Source organism: Oncorhynchus tshawytscha, linkage group LG01 (assembly GCF_018296145.1).
Source record: "Oncorhynchus tshawytscha isolate Ot180627B linkage group LG01, Otsh_v2.0, whole genome shotgun sequence".
In the NCBI taxonomy this organism is placed as follows: Eukaryota; Metazoa; Chordata; class Actinopteri; order Salmoniformes; family Salmonidae; genus Oncorhynchus; species Oncorhynchus tshawytscha.
This window is the reverse complement of record NC_056429.1, coordinates 4,064,313-4,087,277: the sequence shown is the minus strand read 5'-3', so window position 1 is coordinate 4,087,277 and position 22,965 is coordinate 4,064,313. Positions and strand designations below refer to the sequence as shown.

Sequence of the window (22,965 nt, the reverse complement as noted above, 5' to 3'; positions counted from 1 at the left end):
TGCTGTTCCCTGTTCTCCCTCTGCTGTTCCCCATTCTCCCTCTGCTGTTCCCTGTTCTCCCTCTGCTGTTCCCCGATCTCCCTCTGCTGTTCCCGATCTCCCTCTGCTGTTCCCTGATCTCCCTCTGCTGTTCACTGTTCTCCCTCTGCTGTTCCCGATCTCCCTCTGCTGTTCCCTGTTCTCCCTCTGCTGTTCCCTGTTCTCCCTCTGCTGTTCCCGTTCTCCCTCTGCTGTTCCCAGTTCTCCCTCTGCTGTTCCCCGTTCTCCCTCTGCTGTTCACTGTTCTCCCTCTGTTGTTCCCTGTTCTCCCTCTGCTGTTCCCGATCTCCCTCTGCTGTTCCCCGATCTCCCTCTGCTGTTCACTGTTCTCCCTCTGCTGTTCCCCGATCTCCCTCTGCTGTTCCCTGTTCTCCCTCTGCTGTTCCCTGTTCTCCCTCTGCTGTTCCCCGTTCTCCCTCTGCTGTTCCCAGTTCTCCCTCTGCTGTTCCCCGTTCTCCCTCTGCTGTTCACTGTTCTCCCTCTGTTGTTCCCTGTTCTCCCTCTGCTGTTCCCCGATCTCCCTCTGCTGTTCCCCGATCTCCCTCTGCTCTGCACCACCTTGCAGGATGTTTGCTAGAGAGGGTGAGGTGGTGTGTCATTAAGCTGTGAGAGCAGAAGAGAGGGGAGGAGAAACAGAGCGCAATGAAAGGATTTCCCCGGTGCCAAGAGAGGCTCTGAAGCAAAATAATGACATCACTCTGTGTGTGAATGAATTGTGTGTTGATGGCATGAAGGCCTAGGGGTCATGAAGGCCTAGGGGTCATGAAGGCCTAGGGGTCATGAAGGCCTAGGGGTCATGAAGGCCTAGGGGTCATGAAAGGCCTAGGGGTCATGAAGGCCTAGGGGTCATGAAGGCCTAGGGGTCATGAAGGCCTAGGGTGTCATGAAGGCCTAGGGGTCACCGGCTGCAGACACGTTTGCAGGGAGCTGACCGCTCTGCCGGGAGGCGGGGGGTTGTATACGTCTCCTAAGCTTAGATGTCAATACAATACCTCCTGTATGTATTTATAGAAAGACAACTGCTGAAGACAGTTTATACACGTTAAACTTCCTCCTTCCTTTTTACCTGACCTGTGGTTGTTATAATATAAAGTAATGGTCCTAATACGGTATGGTATATATAATATCTAGTATGGTATATATAATATGGTATATGTAATATCTAGTATGGTATATATAATATGGTATATGTAATATCTAGTATGGTCTATATAATATGGTATATGTAATATCTAGTATGGTATATATAATATGGTATATGTAATATCTAGTATGGTATATATAATATGGTATATGTAATATCTAGTATGGTATATATAATATGGTATATGTAATATCTAGTATGGTATATATAATATGGTATATGTAATATCTAGTATGGTATATATAATATCTAATATGGTATGTTATATGTAATATCTAGTATGGTATATATAATATCTAATATGATATATATAATATCTAATATGGTATATGTAATATCTAATATGGTATGGTGTATGTAATATCTAATATGGTATATGTAATATCTAGTATGATATATATAATATCTAATATGGTATGGTATATATAATATCTAATATGGTATATATAATATCTAAAATGGTATATATAATATCTAATATGGTATGGTATATGTAATATCTAGTATGGTATGGTATATGTAATATCTAATATGGTATATGTAATATCTAATATGGTATGGTATGTATGGTATATAATATGGTAAGGTATATAATATGGCATGGTATATAATATGGTATGGTATATAATATGGTATGGTATGTATGGTATATAATATGGTATGGTATGTGTATATATAATATCTAATATGGTATATATAATATCTAAAATGGTATATATAATATCTAATATGGTATGGTATATGTAATATCTAGTATGGTATGGTATATGTAATATCTAATATGGTATATGTCATATATAGTATGGTATATATAATATCTAATATGGTATGGTATATGTAATATCTAGTATGGTATGGTATATGTAATATCTAATATGGTATATGTCATATATAGTATGGTATATATAATATCTAATATGGTATGGTATATGTCATATCTAATATGGTATATGTAATATCTAATATGGTATGGTCTGTATGGTATATATAATATGGTATGGTATATATAATATGGTATGGTATATATCATATGGTATGGTATGTATGGTATATAATATGGTATGGTATGTGTATATATAATATATAATATAGTACATGTAATATCTAACATGGTATGGTATATCTAATATCTAATATGGTATATATAATATCTAATATGGTACATATAATATCTAATATGGTATGGTATATGTAATATCTAGTATCGTATGGTATATGTATATATATAATATGGTATATATAATATCTAATATGGTACATATAATATCTAATATGGTATGGTATATGTAATATCTAATATGGTATGGTATGTATGGTATATAATATGGTATGGTATGGTATATAATATGGTATGGTATGTATGGTATATATAACATGGTATGGTATGTGTGGTATATAATATGGTATGGAATATATGGTATATGGCATGGTATGTATGGTATATAACATGGTATGTATGGTATTTGGTATGGTATGTATGGTGTATAATATGGTATGGTATGTGTGGTATATATAATATGGTATGGTATGTATGGTATATAATATGGTAAGGTATATAATATGGTATGGTATGTATGGTATATAATATGGTAAGGTATATAATATGGCATGGTATATAATATGGTATGGTATATAATATGGTATGGTATGTATAGTATATAATATGGTATGGTATGTATAGTATATAATATGGTATGGTATGTATAGTATATAATATGGTATGGTATGTATAGTATATAATATGGTATGGTATGTATAGTATATGTATGTATGGTATATAATATGGTATGCTATGTGTGGTATATAATATGGTATGCTATGTGTGGTATATAGTATGGTATGCTATGTGTGGCATATAATATGGTATGGTATGTATGGTATATAATATGGTATGCTATGTGTGGTATATAATATGGTATGGTATGTAAGGTATATAATATGGTATGGTATGTGTGGTATATATAATATGGTATGGTATGTGTGGTATATATAATATGGTATGGTATATAATATGGTATGGTATGTATAGTATATAATATGGTATGTATGTGGTATATAATATGGTATGGTATGTATAGTATATAATATGGTATGGTATGTGGTATATATAATATGGTATGGTATGTATGGTATATAATATGGTATGGTATGGTATATATAATATGGTATGGTATGTATGGTATATAATATGCTATGTATGTGGTATATAATATGGTATGATATGTATAGTATATAATATGGTATGGTATGTATAGTATATAATATGGTATGGTATGTATAGTATATATATGGTATGGTATGGTATGGTATGTATGTATGGTATATAATATGGTATGCTATGTGTGGTATATAATATGGTATGGTATGTATAGTATATAATATGGTATGGTATGTAAGGTATATAATATGGTATGGTATGTGTGGTATATATAATATGGTATGGTATGTGTGGTATATATAATATGGTATGGTATATAATATGGTATGGTATGTATAGTATATAATATGGTATGGTATGTATAGTATATAATATGGTATGGTATGTATGGTATATGTATGTATGGTATATAATATGGTATGCTATGTGTGGTATATAATATGGTATGCTATGTGTGGTATATAATATGGTATGGTATGTATGGTATATAATATGGTATGGTATGTGTGGTATATATACTATGGTATGGTATGTGTGGTATATATAATATGGTATGGTATGTGTGGTATATATAATATGGTATGGTATATAATATGGTATGGTATGTATGATATATAATATGGTATGGTATGTATGGTATATAATATGGTATGGTATGTATAGTATATAATATGGTATGGTATGCATGGTATATGTATGTATGGTATATAATATGGTATGCTATGTGTGGTATATAATATGGTATGCTATGTGTTGTATATAATATGGTATGGTATGTATAGTATATAATATGCTATAGTATGTATAGTATATAATATGGTATGGTATGTATAGTATATAATATGGTATGGTATGTATGGTATATAATATGGTATGGTATGTATGGTATATAATATGGTATGCTATGTGTGGTATATAATATGGTATGGTATGTATGGTATATAATATGGTATGGTATGTATAGTATATAATATGGTATGGTATGTATAGTATATAATATGGTATGGTATGTATGGTATATGTATGTATGGTATATAATATGGTATGCTATGTGTGGTATATAATATGGTATGGTATGTATGGTATATAATATGGTATGGTATGTATAGTATATAATATGGTATGGTATGTATAGTATATAATATGGTATGGTATGTATGTGTATATAATATGACCCTGGTATATAATTGGTTATGTCACTATGTGTGGTATATAATATGGTATGGTATGTATAGTGTATATAATATGACCCTGTGTGGCTCAGTTGGTTAGAGCGTGTCACTAACTAGGGTCCGTATAGTCTATAATATGGTATGGTATGTGTAGTATATATAATATGACCCTGTTTGGCCTAGTTGGTTAGAGCGTGTCACTAACTAGGGTCCGTATAGTATATAATATGGTATGGTATGTATAGTATATATAATATGACCCTGTGTGGCTCAGTTGGTTAGAGCGTGTCACTAACTAGGGTCCGTATAGTCTATAATATGGTATGGTATGTATAGTATAGTATATATAATATGACCCTGTGTGGCTCAGTTGGTTAGAGCGTGTCACTAACTAGGATCCGGGGAGTGATTTCTTTAGGGACTAATTAAATGTGTTCACTCTGTACTACTCTACAGTAGTTTAAGTTTGCATCTCTCTCTCCCTCCTTCCCCCCCTCTCTCCCTCTCCCTCCCTCCCTCCCTACCCCTCTCTCTCCCTCCTTCCCCCTCTCTCCCTCTCTCTCCCTCCCTCCCTACCCCTCTCTCTCCCTCCTTCCCCCCTCTCCCTCCCTCTCCCTCCCTCCCCTCCCTCCCTCCCTCCCTCCCTCCCTCCCTCCCTCCCTCCCTCCCTCCCTCCCTCCCTCCCTCCCTCCCTCCCTCCCTACCCCCTCTCTCTCCCTCCTTCCCCCTCTCCCTCTCTCTCCCTCCCTCCCTACCCCCTCTCGCTGCCCCCTACCCACCTACCCCCTCCCTCCCTCCCTCTCTCTCCCTCCCTACCCCTCTCTCTCCCTCCTTCCCCCTCCCCTCTCTCTCCCTCCCTCCCTTCCTACCCCCTCTCTCTCCCTCCCAACCCCCTCTCTCTCTCCCTCCCTCCCCCTCTCCCTCCCTCCCTCTCTCCCTACCTCCCTCTATCTCTCTCCCTCCCTCCCCCTCGCCCTCTCTCCCTCCCTAGTAGTGTTATAGTGTAATAGTGTAATAGTGTTATAGTGTAATAGTGTTATAGTGTAATAGTGTAGTAGTGTTATAGTGTAATAGTGTCATAGTGTAGTAGTGTTATAGTGTCATAGTGTTATAGTGTTATAGTGTTATAGTGTAGTAGTGTTATAGTGTAATATAGTTATAGTGTTATAGTGTTATAGTGTTGTAGTGTTATAGTGTAGTAGTGTTATAGTGTAATAGTGTTATAGTGTTATAGTGTAATAGTGTTATAGTGTAGTAGTGTTATAGTGTTATAGTGTTATAGTGTAATAGTGTTATAGTGTAATAGTGTAGTAGTGTTATAGTGTAATAGTGTAATAGTGTTATAGTGTAATAGTGTTATAGTTTAATAGTGTTATAGTGTTATAGTGTAATAGTGTTATAGTGTTATAGTGTTATAGTGTCATAGTGTTATAGTGTTATAGTGTAATAGTGTTATAGTGTAATAGTGTTATAGTGTAGTAGTGTTATAGTGTCATAGTGTCATAGTGTAGTAGTGCCATAGTGTCATAGTGTAGTAGTGTTATAGTGTAATATAGTTATAGTGTAGTAGTGTCATAGTGTAGTAGTGTTATAGTGTGGTAGTGTTATAGTGTAGTAGTGTTATAGTGTAGTAGTGTTATAGTGTAATAGTGTAATAGTGTCATAGTGTTATAGTGTCAAATGTGTTATAGTGTAGTAGTGTTATAGTGTCATAGTGTTATAGTGTCATAGTGTAGTAGTGTCATAATGTAGTAGTGTTATAGTGTAGTAGTGTTATAGTGTAGTAGTGTTATAGTGTAATAGTGTAATAGTGTCAAAGGGTTATAGTGTCATAGTGTTATAGTGTAATAGTGTCATAGTGTAATAGTGTTATAGTGTTATAGTGTAATAGTGTCATAGTGTAGTAGTGTTATAGTGTCATAGTGTAATAGTGTAATAGTGTTATAGTGTAGTAGTGTTATAGTGTAGTAGTGTCATAGTGTAATAGTGTTATAGTGTCATAGTGTTATAGTGTAATAGTGTAATAGTGTAGTAGTGTTATAGTGTAATAGTGGTATAGTGTAATAGTGTTATAGTGTAATAGTGTTATAGTGTTATAGTGAAGTAGTGTTATAGTGTTATAGTGTAATAGTGTTATAGTGTAGTAATGTTATAGTGTAATAGTGTTATAGTGTAATATAGTTATAGTGTTATAGTGTTATAGTGTAGTAGTGTTATAGTGTCATAGTGTAATAGTGTTATAGTGTTATATTGTAGTAGTGTTATAGTGTTGTAGTGTAATAGTGTTACAGTGTTATAGTGTTATAGTGTAATAGTGTTATAGTGTAATAGTGTTATTGTGTAATAGTGTTATAGTGTAATAGTGTTATAGTGTTATAGTGTAATATAGTTATAGTGTGTTATAGTGTTATAGTGTAATAGTGTCATAGTGTGTAGTGTTATAGTGTCATAGTGTTATAGTGTTATAGTGTAATAGTGTCATAGTGTCATAGTGTAGTAGTGTTAGTGTCATAGTGTTATAGTGTTATATTGTAGTAGTGTTATAGTGTTGTAGTGTTATAGTGTAATAGTGTTACAGTGTTATAGTGTAATAGTGTTATAGTGTAGTAGTGTCATAGTGTAATAGTGTTATAGTGTCATAGTGTTATAGTGTAATAGTGTAATAGTGTAGTAGTGTTATAGTGTAATAGTGGTATAGTGTAATAGTGTTATAGTGTAATAGTGTTATAGTGTCATAGTGTAATATAGTTATAGTGTTATAGTGTTATAGTGTTATAGTGTAATAGTGTCATAGTGTAGTAGTGTTATAGTGTCATAGTGTTATATTGTTATAGTGAAGTAGTGTAATAGTGTTATAGTGTAATAGTGTTATAGTGTAGTAATGTTATAGTGTAATAGTGTTATAGTGTAATATAGTTATAGTGTTATAGTGTTATAGTGTAGTAGTGTTATAGTGTCATAGTGTAATAGTGTTATAGTGTTATATTGTAGTAGTGTTATAGTGTTGTAGTGTTATAGTGTAATAGTGTTACAGTGTTATAGTGTAATAGTGTTATAGTGTTATAGTGTATAGTGTAGTACTGTTATAGTGTTACAGTGTAATAGTGTTATAGTGTTATAGTGTCATAGTGTCATAGTGTAATAGTGTTATAGTGTAGTACTGTTATAGTGTTACAGTGTAATAATGTTATAGTGTAATAGTGTTATAGTGTAATAGTGTAGTAGTGTTATAGTGTTATAGTGTTACAGTGTAATAGTGAGTTGTGTTATAGTGTCATAGTGTTATAGTGTAGTAGTGTTATAGTGTAGTAGTGTCATAGTGTTATAGTGTCATAGTGTAGTAGTGTCATAGTGTTATTGTGTAATAGTGTTATTGTGTAATAGTGTTATAGTGTAATAGTGTTATAGTGTTATAGTGTAATATAGTTATAGTGTTATAGTGTTATAGTGTAATAGTGTCATAGTGTCATAGTGTAGTAGTGTTATAGTGTCATAGTGTTATATTGTTATAGTGAAGTAGTGTTATAGTGTTATAGTGTAATAGTGTTATAGTGTAGTAATGTTATAGTGTAATAGTGTTATAGTGTAATATAGTTATAGTGTTATAGTGTCATAGTGTAGTAGTGTTATAGTGTCATAGTGTAATAGTGTTATAGTGTTATATTGTAGTAGTGTTATAGTGTTGTAGTGTTATAGTGTAATAGTGTTACAGTGTTATAGTGTAATAGTGTAGTAGTGTTATAGTGTAATAGTGTAGTACTGTTATAGTGTTACAGTGTAATAGTGTTATAGTGTTATAGTGTCATAGTGTCATAGTGTAATAGTGTTATAGTGTAGTACTGTTATAGTGTTACAGTGTAATAATGTTATAGTGTAATAGTGTTATAGTGTAATAGTGTAGTAGTGTTATAGTGTTATAGTGTTACAGTGTAATAGTGAGTTGTGTTATAGTGTCATAGTGTTATAGTGTAGTAGTGTTATAGTGTAGTAGTGTCATAGTGTTATAGTGTCATAGTGTCATAGTGTGTAGTGTCATAGTGTTATAGTGTATAGTGTCATAGTGTTATAGTGTCATAGTGTAGTAGTGTAATAGTGTTATAGTGTTATAGTGTTATAGTGTAGTAGTGTTATAGTGTTATAGTAGTAGTGTCATAGTGTTATAGTGTAATAGTGTCATAGTGTTATAGTGTCATAGTGTAGTAGTGTAATAGTGTAGTAGTGTTATAGTGTGTAGTGTTATAGTGTTATAGTGTAGTAGTGTTATATTGTCATAGTGTTATAGTGTCATAGTGTAGTAGTGATATAGTGTAGTAGTGTTATAGTGTCATAGTGTAGTAGTGTTATAGTGTAGTAGTGTTATAGTGTTATAGTGTCATAGTGTAATAGTGTCATAGTGTAGTAGTGATATAGTGTAGTAGTGTTATAGTGTTATAGTGTTATAGTGTCATAGTGCCATAGTGTTATAGTGTTATAGTGTCATAGTGTTATAGTGTCATAGTGTAATAGTGTTATAGTGTTATACTGTTATAGTGTCATAGTGCCATTGTGTTATAGTGTTATAGTGTCATACTGTAATAGTGTAATATAGTTATAGTGTTGTTATAGTGTTATAGTGTTATAGTGTAATAGTGTAGTAGTAGTTAGTAGTGTTATAGTGTTATAGTGTAATAGTGTAGTAGTGGTATAGTGTAGTAGTGTTATAGTGTAGTAGTGTTATAGTGTCATAGTGTTATAGTGTTATAGTGTAGTAGTGTTATAGTGTTATAGTGTAGTAGTGTTATAGTGTAATAGTGTAGTAGTGTTATAGTGTCATAGTGTCATAGTGTAATAGTGTCATAGTGTTATAGTGTTATACTGTTATAGTGTCATAGTGCCATAGTGTTATAGTGTCATAGTGTAGTAGTGTTATAGTGTCATAGTGTAATAGTGTTATATTGTAGTAGTGTTATAGTGTTGTAGTGTTATAGTGTAATAGTGTTACAGTGTTATAGTGTAATAGTCTTATAGTGTAGTAGTGTTATAGTGTAATAGTGTAGTACTGTTATAGTGTTACAGTGTAATAGTGTTATAGTGTTATAGTGTCATAGTGTAATAGTGTTATAGTGTAGTAGTGTTATAGTGTTACAGTGTAATAATGTTATAGTGTAATAGTGTTATAGTGTAATAGTGTAGTAGTGTTATAGTGTTATAGTGTACTAGTGTAGTAGTGTTATAGTGTTATAGTGTAGTAGTGTCATAGTGTAATAGTGTTATAGTGTAGTAGTGTCATAGTGTTATAGTGTTACAGTGTAATAGTGAGTTGTGTTATAGTGTCATAGTGTTATAGTGTCATAGTGTTATAGTGTAGTAGTGTTATAGTGTAGTAGTGTCATAGTGGTATAGTGTCATAGTGTCATAGTGTAGTAGTGTAATAGTGTAATATAGTTATAGTGTTGTTATAGTGTTATAGTGTTATAGTGTAATAGTGTAGTAGTGTTATAGTGTAGTAGTGTTATAGTGTTATAGTGTAATAGTGTAGTAGTGGTATAGTGTAGTAGTGTTATAGTGTCATAGTGTAATAGTGTTATAGTGTTATATTGTAGTAGTGTTATAGTGTTGTAGTGTTATAGTGTAGTAGTGTTATAGTGTTATTGTGTAATAGTGTATTGTGTAATAGTGTCATAGTGTCATAGTGTAGTAGTGTTATAGTGTCATAGTGTTATATTGTTATAGTGAAGTAGTGTTATAGTGTTATAGTGTAATAGTGTTATAGTGTAGTAATGTTATATTGTAATAGTGTTATAGTGTAATATAGTTATAGTGTTATAGTGTCATAGTGTAGTAGTGTTATAGTGTCATAGTGTAATAGTGTTATAGTGTTATATTGTAGTAGTGTTATAGTGTTGTAGTGTTATAGTGTAATATAGTTATAGTGTTATAGTGTTATAGTGTAATAGTGTCATAGTGTCATAGTGTAGTAGTGTTATAGTGTCATAGTGTTATATTGTTATAGTGAAGTAGTGTTATAGTGTTATAGTGTAATAGTGTTATAGTGTAGTATGTTATATTGTAATAGTGTTATAGTGTAATATAGTTATAGTGTTATAGTGTCATAGTGTAGTAGTGTTATAGTGTCATAGTGTAATAGTGTTATAGTGTTATATTGTAGTAGTGTTATAGTGTTGTAGTGTTATAGTGTAATAGTGTTACAGTGTTATAGTGTAATAGTGTAGTAGTGTTATAGTGTAATAGTGTAGTACTGTTATAGTGTTACAGTGTAATAGTGTTATAGTGTTATAGTGTCATAGTGTCATAGTGTAATAGTGTTATAGTGTAGTAGTGTTATAGTGTTACAGTGTAATAATGTTATAGTGTAATAGTGTTATAGTGTAATAGTGTAGTAGTGTTATAGTGTTATAGTGTTACAGTGTAATAGTGAGTTGTGTTATAGTGTCATAGTGTTATAGTGTAGTAGTGTTATAGTGTAGTAGTGTCATAGTGTTATAGTGTCATAGTGTCATAGTGTAGTAGTGTCATAGTGTTATAGTGTAATAGTGTAATAGTGTCATAGTGTTATAGTGTCATAGTGTAGTAGTGTAATAGTGTTATAGTGTTATAGTGTTATAGTGTAGTAGTGTTATAGTGTTATAGTCTAGTAGTGTCATAGTGTTATAGTGTAATAGTGTCATAGTGTTATAGTGTCATAGTGTAGTAGTGTAATAGTGTAGTAGTGTTATAGTGTAGTAGTGTTATAGTGTCATAGTGTAGTAGTGTTATAGTGTCATAGTGTTATAGTGTCATAGTGTAGTAGTGATATAGTGTAGTAGTGTTATAGTGTCATAGTGTAGTAGTGTTATAGTGTAGTAGTGTTATAGTGTTATAGTGTCATAGTGTAATAGTGTCATAGTGTAGTAGTGATATAGTGTAGTAGTGTTATAGTGTTATAGTGTTATAGTGTCATAGTGCCATAGTGTTATAGTGTTATAGTGTCATAGTGTTATAGTGTCATAGTGTAATAGTGTTATAGTGTTATACTGTTATAGTGTCATAGTGCCATTGTGTTATAGTGTTATAGTGTCATACTGTAATAGTGTAATATAGTTATAGTGTTGTTATAGTGTTATAGTGTTATAGTGTAATAGTGTAGTAGTGTTATAGTGTAGTAGTGTTATAGTGTTATAGTGTAATAGTGTAGTATGGTATAGTGTAGTAGTGTTATAGTGTAGTAGTGTTATAGTGTCATAGTGTAATAGTGTTATAGTGTTATAGTGTAGTAGTGTTATAGTGTTATAGTGTAGTAGTGTTATAGTGTAATAGTGTAGTAGTGTTATAGTGTCATAGTGTCATAGTAATAGTGTCATAGTGTTATAGTGTTATACTGTTATAGTGTAGTGCCATAGTGTTATAGTGTCATAGTGTGTAGTGTTATAGTGTCATAGTGTAATAGTGTTATAGTGTTATATTGTAGTAGTGTTATAGTGTTGTAGTGTTATAGTGTAATAGTGTTACAGTGTTATAGTGTAATAGTGTTATAGTGTAGTAGTGTTATAGTGTAATAGTGTAGTGTTATAGTGTTAAGTGTAATAGTGTTATAGTGTATATAGTGTAATAGTGTTATAGTGTAGTAGTGTTATAGTGTTATAGTGTAATAGTGTTATAGTGTAATAGTGTTATAGTGTAATAGTGTAGTAGTGTTATAGTGTTATAGTGTAGTGTAGTAGTGTTATAGTGTTATAGTGTAGTAGTGTCATAGTGTAATAGTGTTATAGTGTAGTAGTGTCATAGTGTTATAGTGTTACAGTGTAATAGTGAGTTGTGTTATAGTGTCATAGTGTTATAGTGTAGTAGTGTTATAGTGTAGTAGTGTCATAGTGGTATAGTGTCATAGTGTCATAGTGTAGTAGTGTAATATGTTATAGTGTTGTTATAGTGTTATAGTGTTATAGTGTAATAGTGTTAGTAGTGTTATAGTGTATAGTGTTATAGTGTTATAGTGTAATAGTGTAGTAGTGTTATAGTGTAGTAGTGTTATAGTGTAGTGTAATAGTGTTATAGTGTTATATTGTAGTAGTGTTATAGTGTTGTAGTGTTATAGTGTAATAGTGTTACAGTGTTATAGTGTTATAGTGTAATAGTGTTATAGTGTAATAGTGTTATTGTGTAATAGTGTTATAGTGTAATAGTGTTATAGTGTTATAGTGTAATATAGTTATAGTGTTATAGTGTTATAGTGTAATAGTGTCATAGTGTCATAGTGTAGTAGTGTTATAGTGTCATAGTGTTATAGTGTAATAGTGTCATAGTGTCATAGTGTAGTAGTGTCATAGTGTCATAGTGTTATAGTGTTATATTGTAGTAGTGTTATAGTGTTGTAGTGTTATAGTGTAATAGTGTTACAGTGTTATAGTGTAATAGTGTTATAGTGTAGTAGTGTTATAGTGTAATAGTGTATAGTGTTATAGTGTTATAGTGTCATAGTGTAGTAGTGTTATAGTGTAGTAGTGTTAGTGTAATAGTGTTATTGTGTAATAGTGTTATAGTGTAATAGTGTTATAGTGTTATAGTGTATTATAGTTATAGTGTTATAGTGTTATAGTGTAATAGTGTCATAGTGTCATAGTGTAGTAGTGTTATAGTGTCATAGTGTTATATTGTTATAGTGTAGTGTTATAGTGTTATAGTGTAATAGTGTTATAGTGTAGTAATGTTATAGTGTAATAGTGTTATAGTGTAATATAGTTATAGTGTTATAGTGTCATAGTGTAGTAGTGTTATATTGTTATAGTGAAGTAGTGTTATAGTGTTATAGTGTAATAGTGTTATAGTGTAGTAATGTTATAGTGTAATAGTGTTATAGTGTTATAGTGTCATAGTGTAGTAGTGTTATAATGTAATAGTGTAGTAGTGTTATAGTGTTATAGTGTTACAGTGTAATAGTGAGTTGTGTTATAGTGTCATAGTGTTATAGTGTAGTAGTGTTATAGTGTAGTAGTGTCATAGTGTTATAGTGTCATAGTGTCATAGTGTAGTAGTGTCATAGTGTTATAGTGTAATAGTGTAATAGTGTCATAGTGTTATAGTGTCATAGTGTAGTAGTGTAATAGTGTTATAGTGTTATAGTGTTATAGTGTAGTAGTGTTATAGTGTTATAGTCTAGTAGTGTCATAGTGTTATAGTGTAATAGTGTCATAGTGTTATAGTGTCATATAGTAGTGTAATAGTGTAGTAGTGTTATAGTGTAGTAGTGTTATAGTGTCATAGTGTAGTAGTGTTATAGTGTCATAGTGTTATAGTGTCATAGTGTAGTAGTGATATAGTGTAGTAGTGTTATAGTGTCATAGTGTATAATGTTATAGTGTAGTAGTGTTATAGTGTTATAGTGTCATAGTGTAATAGTGTTATAGTGTTATAGTGTGTGCCATAGTGTTATAGTGTTATAGTGTCATAGTGTTATAGTGTCATAGTGTAATAGTGTTATAGTGTTATACTGTTATAGTGTCATAGTGCCATAGTGTTATAGTGTTATAGTGTCATAGTTATAGTGTAATATAGTTATAGTGTTGTTATAGTGTTATAGTGTTATAGTGTAATAGTGTAGTAGTGTTATAGTGTAGTAGTGTTATAGTGTTATAGTGTAATAGTGTAGTAGTGGTATAGTTAGTAGTGTTATAGTGTAGTAGTGTTATAGTGTCATAGTGTAATAGTGTAGTAGTGTTATAGTGTAGTAGTGTTATAGTGTTATAGTGTAATAGTGTAGTAGTGGTATAGTGTAGTAGTGTTATAGTGTCATAGTGTAATAGTGTTATAGTGTTATATTGTAGTAGTGTTATAGTGTTGTAGTGTTATAGTGTAATAGTGTTACAGTGTTATAGTGTTATAGTGTAATAGTGTTATAGTGTAATAGTGTTATTGTGTAATAGTGTTATAGTGTAATAGTGTTATAGTGTTATAGTGTAATATAGTTCTAGTGTTATAGTGTTATAGTGTAATAGTGTCATAGTGTCATAGTGTAGTAGTGTTATAGTGTCATAGTGTTATAGTGTTATAGTGTAATAGTGTCATAGTGTCATAGTGTAGTAGTGTCATAGTGTCATAGTGTTATAGTGTTATATTGTAGTAGTGTTATAGTGTTGTAGTGTTATAGTGTAATAGTGTTACAGTGTTATAGTGTAATAGTGTTATAGTGTAGTAGTGTTATAGTGTAATAGTGTAGTAGTGTTATAGTGTTATAGTGTCATAGTGTAGTAGTGTTATAGTGTAGTAGTGTTATTGTGTAATAGTGTTATTGTGTAATAGTGTTATAGTGTAATAGTGTTATAGTGTTATAGTGTATTATAGTTATAGTGTTATAGTGTTATAGTGTAATAGTGTCATAGTGTCATAGTGTAGTAGTGTTATAGTGTCATAGTGTTATATTGTTATAGTGAAGTAGTGTTATAGTGTTATAGTGTAATAGTGTTATAGTGTAGTAATGTTATAGTGTAATAGTGTTATAGTGTTATAGTGTCATAGTGTAGTAGTGTTATAATGTAATAGTGTAGTAGTGTTATAGTGTTATATTGTAGTAGTGTTATGGTGTTGTAGTGTTATAGTGTAATAGTGTTACAGTGTAATAGTGTTATAGTGTTATAGTGTCATAGTGTCATAGTGTAATAGTGTTATAGTGTAATAGTGTAGTAGTGTTATAGTGTTATAGTGTTACAGTGTAATAATGTTATATTGTAATAGTGTTATAGTGTAATAGTGTAGTAGTGTTATAGTGTTATAGTGTTACAGTGTAATAGTGAGTTGTGTTATAGTGTCATAGTGTTATAGTGTAGTAGTGTTATAGTGTAGTAGTGTCATAGTGTTATAGTGTCATAGTGTCATAGTGTAGTAGTGTCATAGTGTTATAGTGTAATAGTGTAATAGTGTCATAGTGTTATAGTGTCATAGTGTAGTAGTGTAATAGTGTTATAGTGTTATAGTGTTATAGTGTAGTAGTGTTATAGTGTTATAGTCTAGTAGTGTCATAGTGTTATAGTGTAATAGTGTCATAGTGTTATAGTGTCATAGTGTAGTAGTGTAATAGTGTAGTAGTGTTATAGTGTAGTAGTGTTATAGTGTCATAGTGTAGTAGTGTTATAGTGTCATAGTGTTATAGTGTCATAGTGTAGTAGTGATATAGTGTAGTAGTGTTATAGTGTCATAGTGTAGTAATGTTATAGTGTAGTAGTGTTATAGTGTTATAGTGTCATAGTGTAATAGTGTTATAGTGTTATAGTGTCATAGTGCCATAGTGTTATAGTGTTATAGTGTCATAGTGTTATAGTGTCATAGTGTAATAGTGTTATAGTGTTATACTGTTATAGTGTCATAGTGCCATAGTGTTATAGTGTTATAGTGTCATAGTGTAATAGTGTAATATAGTTATAGTGTTGTTATAGTGTTATAGTGTTATAGTGTAATAGTGTAGTAGTGTTATAGTGTAGTAGTGTTATAGTGTTATAGTGTAATAGTGTAGTAGTGGTATAGTGTAGTAGTGTTATAGTGTAGTAGTGTTATAGTGTCATTGTGTAATAGTGTTATAGTGTTATAGTGTAGTAGTGTTATAGTGTTATAGTGTAGTAGTGTTATAGTGTAATAGTGTAGTAGTGTTATAGTGTCATAGTGTCATAGTGTAATAGTGTCATAGTGTTATAGTGTTATACTGTTATAGTGTCATAGTGCCATAGTGTTATAGTGTCATAGTGTAATAGTGTAATATAGTTATAGTGTTGTTATAGTGTTATAGTGTTGTAGTGTAATAGTGTAGTAGTGTTATAGTGTAGTAGTGTTATAGTGTAGTAGTGTTATAGTGTCATAGTGTCATAGTGTTATAGTGTTATAGTGTAGTAGTGTTATAGTGTCATAGTGTAATAGTGTTATAGTGTTATAGTGTCATAGTGTTATAGTGTCATAGTGTCATAGTGTAATAGTGTCATAGTGTTATAGTGTTATACTGTTATAGTGTCATAGTGCCATAGTGTTATAGTGTCATAGTGTAGTAGTGTTATAGTGTCATAGTGTAATAGTGTCATAGTGCCATAGTGTTATAGTGTCATAGTGTAGTAGTGTTATAGTGTCATAGTGTAATAGTGTTATACTGTTATATTGTAGTAGTGTTATAGTGTTGTAGTGTTATAGTGTAATAGTGTTACAGTGTTATAGTGTAATAGTGTAGTAGTGTTATAGTGTAATAGTGTAGTACTGTTATAGTGTTACAGTGTAATAGTGTTATAGTGTTATAGTGTCATAGTGTCATAGTGTAATAGTGTTATAGTGTAATAGTGTAGTTGTGTTATAGTGTTATAGTGTAGTAGTGTCATTGTGTAATAGTGTTATAGTGTAGTAGTGTCATAGTGTTATAGTGTTACAGTGTAATAGTGAGTTGTGTTATAGTGTCATAGTGTTATAGTGTAGTAGTGTTATAGTGTAGTAGTGTCATAGTGTTATAGTGTCATAGTGTAGTAGTGTAATAGTGTAATAGTGTTATAGTGTAGTAGTGTCATAGTGTTATAGTGTAATAGTGTAATAGTGTCATAGTGTTATAGTGTCATAGTGTAGTAGTGTAATAGTGTTATAGTGTTATAGTGTTATAGTGTAGTAGTGTTATAGTGTTATAGTCTAGTAGTGTCATAGTGTTATAGTGTAATAGTGTCATAGTGTTATAGTGTCATAGTGTAGTAGTGTAATAGTGTAGTAGTGTAATAGTTATATAGTTATATTGTAGTAGTGTTATAGTGTTGTAGTGTTATAGTGTAATAGTGTTACAGTGTTATAGTGTAATAGTGTTATAGTGTAGTAGTGTTATAGTGTAATAGTGTAGTAGTGTTATAGTGTCATAGTGTAGTAGTGTTATAGTGTAGTAGTGTTATTGTGTAATAGTGTTATTGTGTAATAGTGTTATAGTGTAATAGTGTTATAGTGTTATAGTGTATTATAGTTATAGTGTTATAGTGTTATAGTGTAATAGTGTCATAGTGTCATAGTGTAGTAGTGTTATAGTGTCATCGTGTTATATTGTTATAGTGAAGTAGTGTTATAGTGTTATAGTGTAATAGTGTTATAGTGTAGTAATGTTATAGTGTAATAGTGTTATAGTGTAATATAGTTATAGTGTTATAGTGTCATAGTGTAGTAGTGTTATAGTGTCATAGTGTAATAGTGTTATAGTGTTATATTGTAGTAGTGTTATGGTGTTGTAGTGTTATAGTGTAATAGTGTTACAGTGTTATAGTGTAATAGTGTAGTAGTGTTATAGTGTAATAGTGTAGTACTGTTATAGTGTTACAGTGTAATAGTGTTATAGTGTTATAGTGTCATAGTGTCATAGTGTCATAGTGTAATAGTGTTATAGTGTAATAGTGTAGTAGTGTTATAGTGTTATAGTGTTACAGTGTAATAATGTTATATTGTAATAGTGTTATAGTGTAATAGTGTAGTAGTGTTATAGTGTTATAGTAGTGTTAATAGTGAGTTGTGTAATAGTGTTATAGTGTAGTAGTGTTATAGTGTAGTAGTTATAGTGTAGTGTCATAGTTATAGTGTTATAGTGTAGTGTAATATAGTGTTATAGTGTCATAGTGTAGTAGTGTAATAGTGTTATAGTGTTATAGTGTAGTAGTGTTATAGTGTTATAGTCTAGTAGTGTCATAGTGTTATAGTGTAATAGTGTCATAGTGTTATAGTGTCATAGTGTAGTAGTGTAATAGTGTAGTAGTGTTATAGTGTCATAGTGTAGTAGTGTTATAGTGTCATAGTGTTATAGTGTCATAGTGTAGTAGTGATATAGTGTAGTAGTGTTATAGTGTCATAGTGTAGTAGTGTCATAGTGTTATAGTGTTATACTGTTATAGTGTCATAGTGCCATAGTGTTATAGTGTCATAGTGTAGTAGTGTTATAGTGTCATAGTGTAATAGTGTCATAGTGCCATAGTGTTATAGTGTCATAGTGTAGTAGTGTTATAGTGTCATAGTGTAATAGTGTTATACTGTTATATTGTAGTAGTGTTATAGTGTTGTAGTGTTATAGTGTAATAGTGTTACAGTGTTATAGTGTAATAGTGTTATAGTGTAGTAGTGTTATAGTGTAATAGTGTAGTACTGTTATAGTGTTACAGTGTAATAGTGTTATAGTGTTATAGTGTCATAGTGTCATAGTGTAATAGTGTTATAGTGTAATAGTGTAGTAGTGTTATAGTGTTATAGTGTAGTAGTGTCATTGTGTAATAGTGTTATAGTGTAGTAGTGTCATAGTGTTATAGTGTTACAGTGTAATAGTGAGTTGTGTTATAGTGTCATAGTGTTATAGTGTAGTAGTGTTATAGTGTAGTAGTGTCATAGTGTTATAGTGTCATAGTGTAGTAGTGTAATAGTGTAATAGTGTTATAGTGTAGTAGTGTCATAGTGTTATAGTGTAATAGTGTAATAGTGTCATAGTGTTATAGTGTCATAGTGTAGTAGTGTCATAGTGTTATAGTGTAATAGTGTCATAGTGTTATAGTGTAATAGTGTCATAGTGTTATAGTGTCATAGTGTAGTAGTGTAATAGTGTAGTAGTGTAATAGTGTAGTAGTGTTATAGTGTCATAGTGTAGTAGTGTTATAGTGTAGTAGTGTTATAGTGTCATAGTGTAGTAGTGTTATAGTGTTATAGTGTTATAGTGTCATAGTGTAGTACTGATATAGTGTAGTAGTGTTATAGTGTCATAGTGTAGTAGTGTTATAGTGTAGTAGTGTTATAGTGTCATAGTGTAATAGTGTTATAGTGTTATAGTGTCATAGTGCCATAGTGTTATAGTGTTATAGTGTCATAGTGTTATAGTGTCATAGTGTAATAGTGTTATAGTGTTATACTGTTATAGTGTCATAGTGCCATAGTGTTATAGTGTTATAGTGTCATAGTGTAATAGTGTAATATAGTTATAGTGTTGTTATAGTGTTATAGTGTTGTAGTGTAATAGTGTAGTAGTGTTATAGTGTAGTAGTGTTATAGTGTAGTAGTGTTATAGTGTCATAGTGTAGTAGTGTTATAGTGTCATAGTGTTATAGTGTCATAGTGTAGTAGTGATATAGTGTAGTAGTGTTATAGTGTCATAGTGTAGTAGTGTCATAGTGTTATAGTGTTATACTGTTATAGTGTCATAGTGCCATAGTGTTATAGTGTCATAGTGTAATAGTGTAATATAGTTATAGTGTTGTTATAGTGTTATAGTGTTGTAGTGTAATAGTGTAGTAGTGTTATAGTGTAGTAGTGTTATAGTGTAGTAGTGTTATAGTGTCATAGTGTCATAGTGTTATAGTGTTATAGTGTAGTAGTGTTATAGTGTCATAGTGTAGTAGTGTCATAGTGTTATAGTGTTATAGTGTAGTAGTGTTATAGTGTTATAGTGTAGTAGTGTTATAGTGTCATAATGTCATAGTGTTATAGTGTAATAGTGTAATATAGTTATAGTGTTGTTATGGTGTTATAGTGTATAGTGTAATAGTGTTATAGTGTTATACTGGTATAGTGCCATAGTGTTATAGTGTTATAGTGTCATAGTGTAATAGTGTAGTAGTGTTATAGTGTAGTAGTTTTATAGTGTCATAGTGTCATAGTGTTATAGTGTTATAGTGTAGTAGTGTTATAGTGTCATAGTGTAGTAGTGTTATAGTGTTATAGTGTAGTAGTGTTATAGTGTTATAGTGTAGTAGTGTTATAGTGTAGTAGTGTTATAGTGTAATAGTGTTATAGTGTAGTAGTGTTATAGTGTAATAGTGTTATAGTGTAATAGTGTTATAGTGTTATAGTGTTGTTATAGTGTTGTAGTGTTATAGTGTCATAGTGTTATAGTGTCATAGTGTAGTAGTGTTATAGTGTTATAGTGTAATAGTGTTATAGTGTAGTAGTGTTATAGTGTAATAGTGTTATAGTGTAATAGTGTTATAGTGTTATAGTGTTGTTATAGTGTTGTAGTGTTATAGTGTCATAGTGTTATAGTGTCATAGTGTAGTAGTGTAATAGTGTTATAGTGTTATAGTGTTGTTATAGTGTTGTAGTGTTATAGTGTCATAGTGTTATAGTGTCATAGTGTAGTAGTGTAATAGTGTTATAGTGTTATAGTGTTTTAGTGTTGTTATAGTGTTATAGTGTTATAGTGTCATAGTGTCATAGTGTTATAGTGTCATAGTGTAATAGTGTTATAGTGTTTTAGTGTTATAGTGTTGTTATAGTGTTATAGTGTTATAGTGTCATAGTGTTATAGTGTCATAGTGTAGTAGTGTAATAGTGTTATAGTGTTATAGTGTTGTTATAGTGTTATAGTGTCATAGTGTTATAGTGTCATAGTGTATTAGTGTAATAGTGTTATAGTGTAATAGTGTTATAGTGTTCTTCTCGGGCTACCAACATATTCAAATAATGATTTACATATTTTAATTAAAAATGTTATTTTCATTAATTTATTAAAACTATTTCATCCTTTTAAAAGATATAGTCCCCACACAATTCTAGGGTTGCTTCCCAAGCCAGCTGGTCATTCGTTCTATCGGTTCGGTTGCAAGAGACATGTGTTGACTCATCAGGACCCTGTTGTTCAGAGGAGCTAGCCAACAACACAGCTAACACAATCACTTCACACTGAAGCTGGAAAGACTGCCAACTAGCTGCACTTTGTTTCATTTGACCTTTTTTCCATGTATATTTCTTTGTGTATATCTGTAAAAATTATGCTGTTTCATAATTTCAACTGGCTGAGAAATGCTGCCTGCAAGTCTGTCTCATCCCGACTCCCGACAGGCTCATTGCTATTATTATTAGTGACCCACCTCACCAACATCCGGTGAAATTGCGGAGCGCGAAATTCAAAATACAAGAATCTTAATATTAAACATTCATGAACATACAAGTGTCCTACATCATTTAAAAGCTGAACTTCTTGTTAATCCAACAGCGTTGTCAGATTTCAAAAAGGCTTTACGGCGAAAGCAAACCATGTGATTATCTGAGGACATACAAAAGCATTAAAAACATTTTCCAAACCAGCAGAGGCGTCACAAAAGTCAGAAATAATAAACTGTCTCTCTCTCCTCCAGATGCCAGTGTGTCCCCGGACGTACCCAAGCAGAGCCAGTGGTGTCACATGGCCTACTGGGAACACCGTGAGCGCGTGGGCCGTCTCTACCCGGTCTACCACACCTCCGTCTCTGTCTTCTACGATCTACCTCAGGGGACCGGCTTCTGTCTGGGCCAGCTCAGCCTCCATGATAACCATCAACCCTGTTCCACAGACCACCCCCGCTTTCGTACCGTCCAGCGCACACGCGCCAAGATCGGTTACGGTATCCTCCTCAGTAAAGAACCGGACGGGGTGTGGGCCTATAACCGGAGTCAACACCCCATCTTTGTGAATTCCCCCACCTTGGATGTTCCTGGGAGCAGGAGTCTGGTTGTGAGGAAGGTGATGTCAGGATATTCTATCAGGGTGTTTGACTGGGAGAGATCCAGCATGTTGAGGAGCTTGCAGCACGCTGACCCTATAGAGCTGCTAGAGGGCCCCTATGATCCTAACAGTGTGAGGATTAGCTTCGCTAAGGGATGGGGCCCCTGCTATTCCAGACAGTTTATTACATCATGCCCCTGCTGGCTGGAGATACTGCTCAACACACACACATAATACAGAGAGAGAATGAGCGAGAGATAGATAGAGAGAGAGAGAGAGAATGAGACAGAGAGATAGATAGAGAGAGAGAGAATGAGAGAGAGAGAGAGAATGAGACAGAGAGAGATAGAATGAGATAGAGAGAGAATGAGAGAGATAGATAGAGAGAGAGAGAATGAGACAGAGAGAGAATGAGAGAGAGAGAATGAGATAGAGAGATAGAATGAGACAGAGAGAGATAGAGAGATAGAATGAGACAGAGAGAGATAGATAGAGAGAGAGAGAATGAGATAGAGAGAGATAGATAGAGAATGAGATAGAGAGAGAGAATGAGATAGAGAGAGAGAGAATGAGATAGAGAGATAGAATGAGATAGAGAGAGAGAGAATGAGATAGAGAGAGAATGAGAGAGATAGATAGAGAGAGAGAGAATGAGACATAGAGAGAATGAGAGAGATAGAATGAGATAGAGAGAGAGAGAATGAGACAGAGAGAGATAGAGAGAGAGAGAATGAGATAGAGAGATAGAATGAGATAGAGAGATAGATAGAGAGAGAATGAGATAGAGAGATAGATAGAGAGAGAGAGAATGAGATAGAGAGAGAGAGAATGAGAGAGAGAGATAGATGAGAGAGAGAGATAGAATGAGATAGAGAGATAGAATGAGACAGAGAGAGAGAGATAGAGAGAGAATGAGATAGATAGAGAGAGAATGAGCGAGAGATAGATAGAGAGAGAGAGAATGAGATAGAGAGATAGAATGAGATAGAGAGAGAGAGAATGAGATAGAGAGATAGAATGAGATAGAGAG

General features: G+C 32.2%; 1 protein-coding gene across 1 annotated transcript; it reads left to right on the top strand.

The window, feature by feature from the left end:
• Positions 1-1,735: 1,735 nt before the first annotated feature.
• LOC112242569 (mothers against decapentaplegic homolog 6) lies at positions 1,736-22,171 on the top strand. Its single transcript, XM_042327628.1, has 2 exons — positions 1,736-1,743; positions 21,491-22,171. The coding sequence occupies exons 1-2, from the start codon at positions 1,736-1,738 to the stop codon at positions 22,167-22,169; spliced, it is 687 nt and encodes a 228-aa protein (XP_042183562.1). The 3' UTR covers positions 22,170-22,171.
• Positions 22,172-22,965: the final 794 nt, after the last annotated feature.